The sequence below is a fragment of the Orbicella franksi genome, chromosome 2 (genome assembly GCF_964199315.1).
Source record: "Orbicella franksi chromosome 2, jaOrbFran1.1, whole genome shotgun sequence".
In the NCBI taxonomy this organism is placed as follows: domain Eukaryota; kingdom Metazoa; phylum Cnidaria; class Anthozoa; order Scleractinia; family Merulinidae; genus Orbicella; species Orbicella franksi.
The window spans coordinates 34,307,653-34,318,909 of record NC_138146.1 but is presented as its reverse complement, the minus strand read 5'-3'; the positions used below and the strand labels follow the sequence as shown (position 1 = coordinate 34,318,909).

At 38.8% G+C, this 11,257-nt stretch overlaps 2 protein-coding genes across 2 annotated transcripts; one reads left to right on the top strand and one right to left on the bottom strand.

The window, feature by feature from the left end:
- Positions 1–1,512: 1,512 nt before the first annotated feature.
- Positions 1,513–4,124, bottom strand: LOC145479496 (large ribosomal subunit protein uL14m-like). Its single transcript, XM_081457878.1, has 3 exons — positions 3,953–4,124; positions 3,613–3,676; positions 1,513–1,968 (listed from the first exon to the last, which is right to left on the bottom strand). The coding sequence occupies exons 1-3, from the start codon at positions 4,007–4,009 to the stop codon at positions 1,553–1,555; spliced, it is 537 nt and encodes a 178-aa protein (XP_081314004.1). The 5' UTR covers positions 4,010–4,124; the 3' UTR covers positions 1,513–1,552.
- Positions 4,125–4,506: 382 nt separating this feature from the next.
- LOC145479480 (uncharacterized) lies at positions 4,507–10,007 on the top strand. The gene is made up of 5 exons (XM_081457856.1): positions 4,507–5,058; positions 6,574–7,024; positions 7,972–8,097; positions 8,683–8,867; positions 9,057–10,007. The coding sequence occupies exons 1-4, from the start codon at positions 4,612–4,614 to the stop codon at positions 8,853–8,855; spliced, it is 1,197 nt and encodes a 398-aa protein (XP_081313982.1). The 5' UTR covers positions 4,507–4,611; the 3' UTR covers positions 8,856–8,867; positions 9,057–10,007.
- The last annotated feature ends 1,250 nt before the right edge of the window (positions 10,008–11,257 follow it).

Sequence of the window (11,257 nt, the reverse complement as noted above, 5' to 3'; positions counted from 1 at the left end):
AATGGTTAATAAGTGCCTGGCAATTCACGACATATCACGGTTTCTGTATTTTATATCAAGGCATGTCCTTTACCAAAATCAGTCCAGCTCTTAATGCCAGCTCCACTTGAATAATTCACACTTGCTCCTACCTAGTCCACACAAGGTGAACTGCTTGTAATATTATTGGCTACCCAGGTGAGCAAGATGGAGTTAACAACTCAGTTGAGATTGTTTGCTGTATCCCACAAGAAATTGGTGTTGACCTGTGTGCCATGTAATAAAAACTGTCTTTATTGTTTGCCCAAGATGGCGATAATTAGCCTTGTTTTTCTTAATTTTCATTCTTGATTGAGTCTTGTTCTGTAAACACACAAAAATAGAACTTGGCTAATATTCTGTCATCTTGACCTGAAGCTTGGTCAATAGCCCACATATATTACATATTGCAGTCTCAGTCTCTAGCTCTTTTATACTTACACCCATGGTTCTCTCATCACCCTGTTGATAACAGAGAACTTTAAAAAAAGATTCTGTGCACTTCTTAAATGAATTAAGATACAGTTCTAGTCTAACCTCTGCAACATAATGCTAAGGAAAATCAACAGGCAGTTGTTGAAAGGCAGCTGTTGTGGTGGCAATTTGATGAGTGTCAAGTAGCCTGCATTGGGGATGCTTCCTTTCCATTTTTCAGGTGGGGACATTGAGCAAACAAACTAGTGTGCCTGGGGTGAGCAAAAAATGGCGAGAAACAGGGAGAAGGTGAGCAAAAAATGGAGGAGAAAGATGAGGGGTGAGTGTTTTGCCCCACCCTTCCACTGCTTCTTGTTTTTTCTCACCCGCTTGGAGTTGTGTTCACTTCACATGCTTTTAAAAATGAACGTCTGCTACGCAAGTTAAGTGTCAAGTGCTTGGACCAACACAGTTGGAAAAAAAATCTTTCCTGTTGAAAAGAGATGGCTATTAGAGAGGAGTGGTTGCTCACAAGCTACTTTCATCGTTGAACAAGTTATTCAGTGCGACAATCATAACTTGCTATAAAACCATAACACCTGCCCAGTGAATGAGTAAAAATGTATTTTAATTTTTATTTGTAAATGATAACAATACTAGCCTGCGAACACAGATGGGTTTCTGGCTTTTGTTTCACGCCGCCAAAAATACAAAAGCCAGAAGTCTGTCTGTGTTCTCAGGCTATACCAATACAGGCTCTACATTAATTTTTGGGTCAAATGTACATGAAACTGTTCTGTATCCAAATATCCATACTGCTACTGACAATATGTACATACATCTGTACATACACCTTTATCATGTACAATGCAAAAACGGGTCTACAGTAAGGAGCTTCCACAGTAAGGAGCTCATGAGTTGATATTCAGACTTATGATCAGTGAGTTCTTTGGGAGCTTAACAAATTGTAATTATTTTCTTTTTCTATTCTGATGGAAGATTGGAAGCAGCAAGTGTACAGAATTTTAGAATTTTTACAGCATTTTGATATTTATCTAAGTCCACTCCAAAGTTAACACATTCGAGCAAAACAAAATGTTATTAACTACATGATTCATGACTAAATAAACCTTGTAGCAAGAGCCAGCACTTTTGACAACTTGTCTTGTCGCTTTCTTAAAATTGTTGGTATTGGTGCCTTTACTCGAGTTCCTAGTGGAGCGAGGTTCTCATCCACAAGCACAATACAGTTGTTGTCATATCTTGGTATTGTATGATGTTTTGTTTTTCTTGTACCAATGACAACTGCTTTATTCGTCTTGCCCGCAATGGCAACTTTGATCACATCACCCTGCTCAGCAGTCTTTCTACCTTTGTAAAATCCTATTAAGTATGGTTTTCGATTCTTTTTCACGCTCTTTCCAAGGATAGAGTTGTCAACAACTTTAAAGGTGGTGAGCAAAGTGATATTCCTTTTCTGAATGCAATCAGAGAAGAGTGGAGTTATTGAGGGGTGTTCAAAACAGAGCTTCTTCCCTAGGAATTAAAAACAAACAACAATATTAATTTTATATAACAGAGATGAACAGAAGTTGAAACATTGTCACCTTTCTACCATAATCTTAAATATAAGTAACTGAAATTTTCAGCTGGTGAAAAATCTTTAACCAGTGTCAATTTCTAACAATTGAAAACAAACTATATTTAAAGCAAGTTACAATTAACTTGAACTAGAACAATTGCATTGTATTTTATTTCCATTTTCCGGGTTGCTTTCATGACTGTTAAATTGAAATTGCCTGCCAAACTCAAAAGGAAAAAAATTATAAACAATAAGTTTTGAATAAATTGTTTTCTTTTGTGCAGTGTATCGAAAAAGCAATTCACCAAAACCAATTCGGTTCCAGGGGCAGGGGGTGGGGGGCAAATTCCCATATAAAAAGGAAAGGGGTGCTTGTCGGGAATTTTGAAAAGAACCCCTAAGAGGTACCAAGATCCTATTTTTTGGGTGTGGCTTGAAATTTTTTCACCCGTAAGAGGTACCAATTCTAAAACAACACATTTATCTCCTGTCATATTTTTTGTGCTCGATACCCGAAAAGGTACTGCAAAAGCTCCTGCTGTGGACCTTTTGAGGCTGAACACTCTATGAGGTACCAAAACTGCTTTTTAGACCCCTTTAAAGGTAGGATGAGCAACCCATCCTTTTTCATATGGCAGTTCATCCCCACCCCCCACCCCCTCAAATGGTTCCTCTAAATTACAACATTCATCAATATTTCTGCTTAATTTTTAATTTAAACACTGGAGAGTAGTATTATAAACATGTGTAATGTAGAAAGGACCCTGTGTGTACTCTGATTGGTCAAAAACCTGTTTTATCAGAGTATAAAACAGAAAAAAAGTGTGTGTTATTGTTTTTTGATCTGTGTGCTTTGTTGTTTCCACTCCTGCCGTGGAAAATCTGTATCATAAAGCAAATGAACAAGCCTAAGCTGTGTATTACTTAGCTCTTATTAACTGAGCAGGAGGTCTGTATGGGAGAATCTTGACCCTGGTTGTGAGCACAGACCGAACGCAGTGAGGTCTGTACACACAACCGAGGTCAAGATTCTCTCATACAGACCGACTCAGCTCGGTTAATAAGATGTTTATTATATGGCAAAGAAGAAAACTTTAATTTGTTTAATGTAACTGGTTTGCTGACATTTTGCTTGCGAACGGCAATGAGCTTAACTGAAACCTGCCGAAATTTGCTCTTCCTCGATCTTTACTTATTTTTTGTCATCAGGCTTTTGGAACTTCCATAAATGATTGAGAAGAAACTAAAAGAAAATGGTGAACATTTTTATATTTCAGTTTGCTACTTTTTCAACACAAAATGAAACCGGTGTAGATGGGAAAATCTAGACTGCGGTCAATATTGATTTCAGCCAATCAAATTCGTGAATTCGGTAGTTTCCAGTCCTTGTGAGACACAGCCATATAACAAACTGTGATAAAACACTCCGGACATTTGAGAGCACTCAAGAAATGTAGAAAACACTCGCCTGCGGATCGTGTTTTCTGCATTTCCCTCGTGTTCCTCAAATGCCAGTCGTGTTTTATCACAGTGTAATACACGGCTTAGGCTTCTTTATTTGTTAAATAAATCATACATGAAATAACTTTCTGACTTACCAGGCATGTGAGCAATCCACATGCTCCTCTTCTGGGTAAATGATGAAGTGGAACCAGGCAAAAACTAACAAAACACAAAATAAGCCCCGTCAGTTTGGATTTAAGCAACATTTTCAACATCACGAGAAACACACTGGGATGTGTGGTAACCTGATGGGTAGGGCATGGATCAAAAGGAGGCTTCTTACGTTCTCACATCACGTTCATGATCACGTACGGATGAGGCTTGCATGTCTGACAAATTATTTGTAACGCGGTGTGATTTGAGAATCGCATGGGCCGAATTTTAAGTCATATATCTTTTTACAACGCATTCTCAAGAGAATAAAAATTTCCTTACCAAAGACGCCCTATTCGAACGAAAGGTTTGCGAGGCTAACTTGTAAATCGACGCCATTTTGCCCGCTATCTTGGATGAATGCTAGAAGACTGGAGCGAGTGACGGAGGGCTTTCTGTTAGTAATTACCTCTTGTATGGTACATATACCGTCCCATGCATTAACGAACTAGTTGAAAGTTCGCGAAATGTTTCCCCACACTCATCCTCTTTCTATTTAATATAAGGAACAAAGATAATAAATCTAACAGAAATCAATTATTTAAGATGACTGTATGCTTCCGGTGTTATCCGTCAACCATATTATAAAATTGTTATTGTGGAAAGGTGACGTAGACCTAAGTTGTTTTTTTTTCTCAAAAAAGAACATCAAACGGCCTTTTTTAAAGACACGGGATGATTTATGATTTGAATTATCTCTTTCTCTAATAAACTTTAAAAGATTCGAGAAAGAGGAACACGTACAGAAGTTCCACGCACAGAGGATCCGGTTTTAGAGACGGAATGCGTTTCATACATGACAGAGTTAGTGGTGTCCTGTACACTTTGGTTACAGAGAGATTTAAGCCTTCTGCAAGCGACTTCGCGAGCTCGTGCCATTTTATTGTGCGATGAAAAGATTATAGTAGGTATTTCGGGCTTGAATAAGAAACGGCTGCCAAATGGACAACGGAGACAGTGGAAACTGCTTTCAAATCAACCGCCTTCCTCAAGTAGTTTTCCTGAGCATTCTGTCGTATTTGCACGTGAAAGATTTAGGAAGGGCGTCGTGCGTTTCAAAGCATTGGTATAACTCTACCCTTGATCCTTGTCTTTGGAGAAGACTCAAGCTCCAGAAAAGACAAAAGGTGGACAATCAGGTTCTTGTTCGGATCACAAACTATGGTTCATCAACTGCCACGGTGTTGGATATTTCGGAATGTCGTAGTATCACTGAAGAAGGGCTCCTCAAGGCTCTACAGCAGTGTCGGTATTTAATTGAGTTATGTGTTATGAGGTGTCCGGCAGTGACAGACAAATGTCTGGCTGAAATGGCACAAAGTTGCCAGAATATCAAGTTACTGGACATTAGTTTGTGCTCTGGTGTCACAGACAGTGGAGTTAAAGAGGTCAGTTTTGTCCTTCATTTAAGAAATAGAGAACATTATTTTCTGTGCTCCTGTCGAGTTGTAGAAACACGACGGGACATTTGGGAGAACTAGAAATGCTGTAGAAACACAAGCCGCAGGCAAGTGTTTCTACAGAATTTTGAATTTCTCCCAAACTTTAACAGGTGTTTCCATAGCTCGATAGAAACATGGAGAAAATAGACACCACTGTGCAGCTCGTGGTAGTTCTTTGTTTCTGTCTGTAGAATCTCTGAAGTAACACAAGCCGCAGCCAAGTGTTTCTACAGAATTTTGAATTTCTCCCAAACTTTAACAGGTGTTTCCATAGCTCGATAGAAACGTGGAGAAAATAGACACCACTGTGCAGCTCGTGCTAGTTCTGTGTTTCTGTCTGTAGAATCTCTGAAGTAGACAGGACTAACCACAACAACAACAAACGACATATTTAAAAAGTGAGCAAACAGAATTTATACTAGAAATGAATTATCTGATGCCGAATGTATAATAGGAAAATGATTTATCCATCCTACATATGTAGATGATTTATCCATCTGAGATGGATAAATGTTCTAGGTATCAGTCTTGTGTTAAAATAGATTACATGACCAAATTTCTCTTCACATCGAATTTATACCTAGACAATTCACCCATCTCAGACAGATGAATTGGGTGTCTGGAAAACCTGAACAGCAAATAGCGAATAGTCGCGAATAGCGAACAGTGAATAGTCCCAAATAGTGCGAACAGCGAATAGTTCCAAATAGTGAATAGCGAACAGTACGAATAGTGCAAATAGTGGCGAACAGTCGTGAAAAGTGGCGAATAGTGACGAATAGTCATCAATAGTCACCGCTTTAGATCTAATATCCTACGTTAATTAATTATCCAAATAAGCAACAGAATTTCAGTGAATTTATTACCTTTTATTCTCTGGACTCAGGCTAGGGCTGTCCATCGCCGACATTAAGAAAACAGAAAACACAAGGATAACCTAACAATAAATCAACCTAATATTTATGCTTTTGCAGTGGTTCAAACAGAAGAAATTACATTTAGAACACCTTTTGTCCTGATAAGCGTCTGTGCTTTTTAGTGGGAAAATCCCATCCTACGTTGCTGCGAGGTTGACTGTGAGATACTGCGTACCCTATTTGCTACGATTTGCCACTATTCGCACTATTCGTACTGTTCGCTATTCGCTATTCGGAACTATTTGCTGTTCGCTATTCGCGACTATTCGCTATTCGCTATTCGGGTTTTCCAGACACCCAGATGAATTACCCATTTTAGATCGCAAATTTGTCTCAGATGTGGCTAAATGTTTCCAACCTGTTGTGTGCAGCAAATATATTGCAATATGACGCATTGAAAAGTTACATGTGTTTAGCTGGGCTGCAGGACTAAATGGGAGCAGTCTACCCTTCTTTACTACCCAGGTTATTAATATTCTGTTGTCACCAGACCAAAAAAATAATAATTTCTGTTAGTTATTTTTATTTCTGTTGTTTTTTTCAGCTTTGTGAAGGTTGTACCAAGTTAGAGAGATTAACAATGGACCAGTGCCGATCTCTTACCTGTGCTAGCCTTTTACCAGTGGCTCAGAATTGTCCAAACCTTCAAAGCATCTCTATAGAGTACAATACTAAATTTCAAGATGCGGGAGTCTGTGAACTTATACAGCGATGCCCATTACTTGAGAAACTACATCTAAACTCATGTGGGATAACTTGTCAGACAGTATTGCATATTTCTCATTATTGTAGAAATCTTACTGTTTTGGATCTGCGTTGCTGTTCGAAACTCACGGATGATGTAGTTAAGAAACTGGTGTCTGGTTGCACCTATCTTAAGGTCTTGAATGTAAGCCTGTGCTTTGAAGTGACAGATGCATCCTTAGAGCACATAATGTCTAAGTGTGTTTCTCTTCGTGGATTATACATGGTGCATTGCAAAATAACGGATAATGGTGAGAGCGTTGTTTGTTTCACAGTCATGTATTTTGATCCAATCAGGGTTGTCATTAAGGCTTGTAACCATTAACACCTGTAATGGCCAAATATGCTTGACTGAATGATGGGTCCTTGATGTTATGGGTAAACTTGCCTGTTGTTGATTCCAACTCTAGTATTAAGGGTTCTTTTAAAGCTTGATCATGAGAGCCTTTCTTGGGTGAGAAATTTGGGATTTTGTCATGGAAATTCATAGACTTTGTGGGACCTTTCTGGGTTTGACTATTTAGCTTTATTTGCACCTTCCTGACACTAATATTTAAGCAATGGTGCACTTTTTCTGTGTTTACATAACCTCCTCCAAACACGAGGAGGGTTAGGAGGATTTGAGACAGTTATGCAAACACATTACTGTTTAGATGAAGCTATGTAAACATGGAAAAAGTGCTCTGACTATTGCTTTTATAAAATAATTCTAAAAAATATGTGCGAATCTAAAATGTCACAACCGTGTTTATGTACTCTCATCTAAACGCACCTATGAACTACTGAGAGCACTCATAGTGGCTCAGTTATTTTATATACCCAAGTAGCACCCCTCTTTCTTGAAAGGACAACATGAAGGCAAAGCCTGGTCAGATCATAACTCGTACTTGTCGCGACTGTCATTAAGGGCGGTAACCTATAACACCTGTTACAGCTGAGTCTGCTTGATACATGTAGGTTCTTGATGTAACAAGTGAAATTGCCATTATTTTGTTGATAGAATTCACCCAAAAAGTAGCAAGTTTGCTATGGGTGTGGAGAACAAGGCTACAGGTGACTCAAAACTTAATGACAGCCCTGCATGCTAACCACTTCGCCATCATCATTGTTAAAAAAAAAAAAAACTGTTTAATGCCTTTGCTCTATCACAGCAATTATTGTGCATAAAAAGTATGGAATTTGTGTGATCAATCTTCAGGACTGGAGGCATTCTTGCGTCATGATTGTAAGTTCCTGGAGAGACTGGACATTAGTTGGTGTCAAGAGGTGACAGATGAAGGAGTTAAAACTGTCCTCAAGGGATGTCCTCAACTCCGACATTTAGGTCAGTAACTATTACTAACAATACAAATTCTCAACTCGACTGTACTAAGGCAGTTCTAAATCACGAATTTAATTACTGGGGAGCAACAACACCCGTATACTACATACCACAAGACTAGGGTCCTCTTCATTATTTTAGAGTGCAATGCACAAATCATTAGAACACTATATCTTACAACATACAATCATGTATCTGTAACATAATTTGTAATGACTAATGCGGGAGGCCCTGTGGCCCAGTGGCTCAGCGCAGGATCAAAATGTCTCATTTTGAGCCTTGGGTGGAGCCTTTGTTGTGTTCTTGGGCAAGGCACTTCATAAACTTTAACAGTGCTTCTCTCCATCCAGGTGTATAAATGGGTACTGGTGAATTAAATTTGGAGGGGGACCCTCAAATGAACCAACATTCCTTACACAGTGGGATGAGGGGGAGAAATCCTGTTAGTCACCTCATAGACAGCAGATATATGTCCCACTGCCCCTGATGGTCCACTATGCTCCAGTGCAGAATGAATCTTACTCAACCACAAAGTTAGTTTAACATGAAATAATTTTTCATTTACATGTATGTGTTGTGTTATTTCAGGGCTTGTGAGGTGTGACCAAGTCAGTGACGACACAGTAGTTCAACTAAACCAGCAGTATCCCAAAGTGTTCCTCAGCACTGTCTTGACAGAAATGAATCGAGTTTTTAACAAAGCTGGTAATCTGCTAGCACTCTCTCCACCTGGAATCCAAGCTGATGTTGATCATAAGTGAAGGTTTATCAAGGTCAGAGCCCATTCGTATAAGATTTACAACCAGATTTGAAGAGCATGCGCAGCTGGCCGAAATGTAGGCTACACTAGTTTGCTCTATGGCTTACACTCAAACATGATAAGCAAAGTAATCAGAGTACAAGATCAGTACCATCATGACTGTTCTCCTCTTATACATGTACACTTCACTTTTTCTCTCCAGAGTCCACACGTGACATGGAACTTTGGGGAAAAAATGTTAAGTCTCTTGACCAGTTTTCCAGACCTGGGGAAAGTATTGGTGTGACTGTAATGCCTGGAGAAAGTATGAGATTTAGTCCAACTTGTAACAAGTTAGTATAATCTAGTCTTTTTTGGCGTGTTATTTCACACAGTCCTGATAAAGAAAAAAGCATGGACAAATAATGTACAGTATATACAAACTGTGTTGACGAAAGGGTGATGGTTGTCCTCTAAGAGTAGTGTGAGGAGTCTATTGTCAAATAGACCCCAATATTAATTTAAATGTTCATAGCACTTACTTCTCTGTAGTAGTACTCTAAGGTTAATGATAAGCTTCTCAGCCTAAGACTAAAATGTTACTTACTAGAGCAATATCTTTTATTGTACAAACATACTGTAAAGTTCCGTATGCAAAAGCCTCCTATGCAGATGCTGTTAATCGGACTTCTCCCCTAGAAACAATAAAGATTGTGTGACGAGCCCAAAGAGCATCTGTGTAGGAGGCTAGTATGTAACGGCTCTTGTTGCTTTTGCCTCTTTTGAGGGTCGCAATATTTGGGCAAGGGTTTTAATTCCAGGTAGCTTAAACGTATACCGCATGTGAGTCAATCGATTGTGATAAAATAGACTTATTCTCAATGATACACCTAGAAAGAAATATATCCATATGTATGTTAGACCAAAACAAAGTAATACATTGCCTTCGTATTAAGTGTCATTTCTGTTATTTCCATTCTTTTGTTTCTTATAACGAGTCAAATTTTATGTGAGGTTGCTTAACTTTCGGGTGGACGCTACGTTTGGAGTGTACTAAGTTTGTGAATTTCTAGCAGCTATGAGATTTTATCACTAATGTTGGTGGGTGGGGGGGGGGGGTCACTACTTTTGGAAGTTTACAGTATTATGTCATTTTTTAGATTCTGTGAAACATTGAGGTATAACCTCAAGATTTTCAAATACTTGCCTTTGACGTCACTTCAGGGTGAATTTTTAGCCAGTAAGTATTTAGTGTTTCCAAGCTGCGCCATTGTGTGTTTTCAGTCTTTCACCAGGCGAGCTTGTGTTGTAAATACTGAGTGTAAAGAAGCTTATACATGTATATAAATTACATTTTAATAAAAAATTAAGTATACATTGCAATGCAGACTGACTATAAATAGCTATTTAGTGCAAGGTTTTTTGAAGATAAAGGAACTGTCGGAGGTGATTTAATTTCTTCTAAGATACTGATGCAAATGATGCAATCTGATTGGCTAAGCTACATACACACTCAAACATTAGTGAAGTCCTACTAGTAAACTAAATAAATGCAATTGCAGCACTCGGATTGGCTGAGCTATCGTACCCTATCAACCCACCACTAAATTTTCCGTTGTTGTCATTGGCCAAAACTGACCACGTGGTGCGATCTCGCGCGGGCACTATCAAGCGTTATAGTTCACCACTAAATTTGTCCATTTCTTACTGGTTTAAACTGATCACGTGCCGCAAGTGTTCATCCGAAGATAGACCCTATCAGCTCTCATAGTTCACCACTAAATTTTCTCCGATTCTCATTGGTTTAAATTGATCACGTGACGCGATAGTGTTCATCCACGGAGAGACACTAGCACCCCATAGTGCTTGTCCGAGGAAAATACCCGGATGGATAGTACTCGTCCGTGAAAATATTTCTGCAAACAAGCGGGCTTATAGAAAATAAACGAGTGAATTTGTATTAAGAGGGTTTTTGTTTGTTTTCTTCTTCAAATTCTACATTTGGCTTTCACGGCTTTCATCTAAAAAAGTTGAAAATAATTCAATATGATTTTTGAACTGGCGCACGGAAGAAAATTTAGTGGTGAACAATAAAGACAATAGAGTGTTTATGTCTCGGAACTATCGGTCTGGTAGTTGCCCCTTGGAAATTTGATGTTCTTAAAACTAGCATATTTGCCCGAGAAGCGAAGCTTCTCGGGCAAATATTTGTTTTAAGAACATCAAATTTCCGCGGGGCAACTATCAGCCGATAGTTCCTCGACAGAAACACTCTATTGTTTAAATAGTGTCCGTCTGAGGAAAATACCCGGTTGGATAGTACTCATCTGTGAAAATTTTCCTGCAAACAAGCGGGTTTATCATAAAGAAACAGTGTTTTAGATGAAGATAAAAAGATTTCATCCTTCCCAGTGGATTTCTGTC

What these genes read in the sequence shown, in the direction of transcription:
- LOC145479496 (XM_081457878.1), bottom strand. Translation starts at nt 4,009, where the DNA reads ATGGCGTCGATTTACAAGTTAGCCTCGCAAACCTTTCGTTCGAATAGG. An exon ending in GTTCGAATAGGGCGTCTTTG is followed by an intron (nt 3,677 to 3,952) that starts GTAAGGAAATTT and finishes GTGTTTTGTTAG; the next exon opens with TTTTTGCCTGGTTCCACTTC. An exon ending in GTGGATTGCTCACATGCCTG is followed by an intron (nt 1,969 to 3,612) that starts GTAAGTCAGAAA and finishes TTTAATTCCTAG; the next exon opens with GGAAGAAGCTCTGTTTTGAA.
- LOC145479480 (XM_081457856.1), top strand. Translation starts at nt 4,612, where the DNA reads ATGGACAACGGAGACAGTGGAAACTGCTTTCAAATCAACCGCCTTCCT. An exon ending in CAGACAGTGGAGTTAAAGAG is followed by an intron (nt 5,059 to 6,573) that starts GTCAGTTTTGTC and finishes TGTTTTTTTCAG; the next exon opens with CTTTGTGAAGGTTGTACCAA. An exon ending in TTGCAAAATAACGGATAATG is followed by an intron (nt 7,025 to 7,971) that starts GTGAGAGCGTTG and finishes ATCAATCTTCAG; the next exon opens with GACTGGAGGCATTCTTGCGT.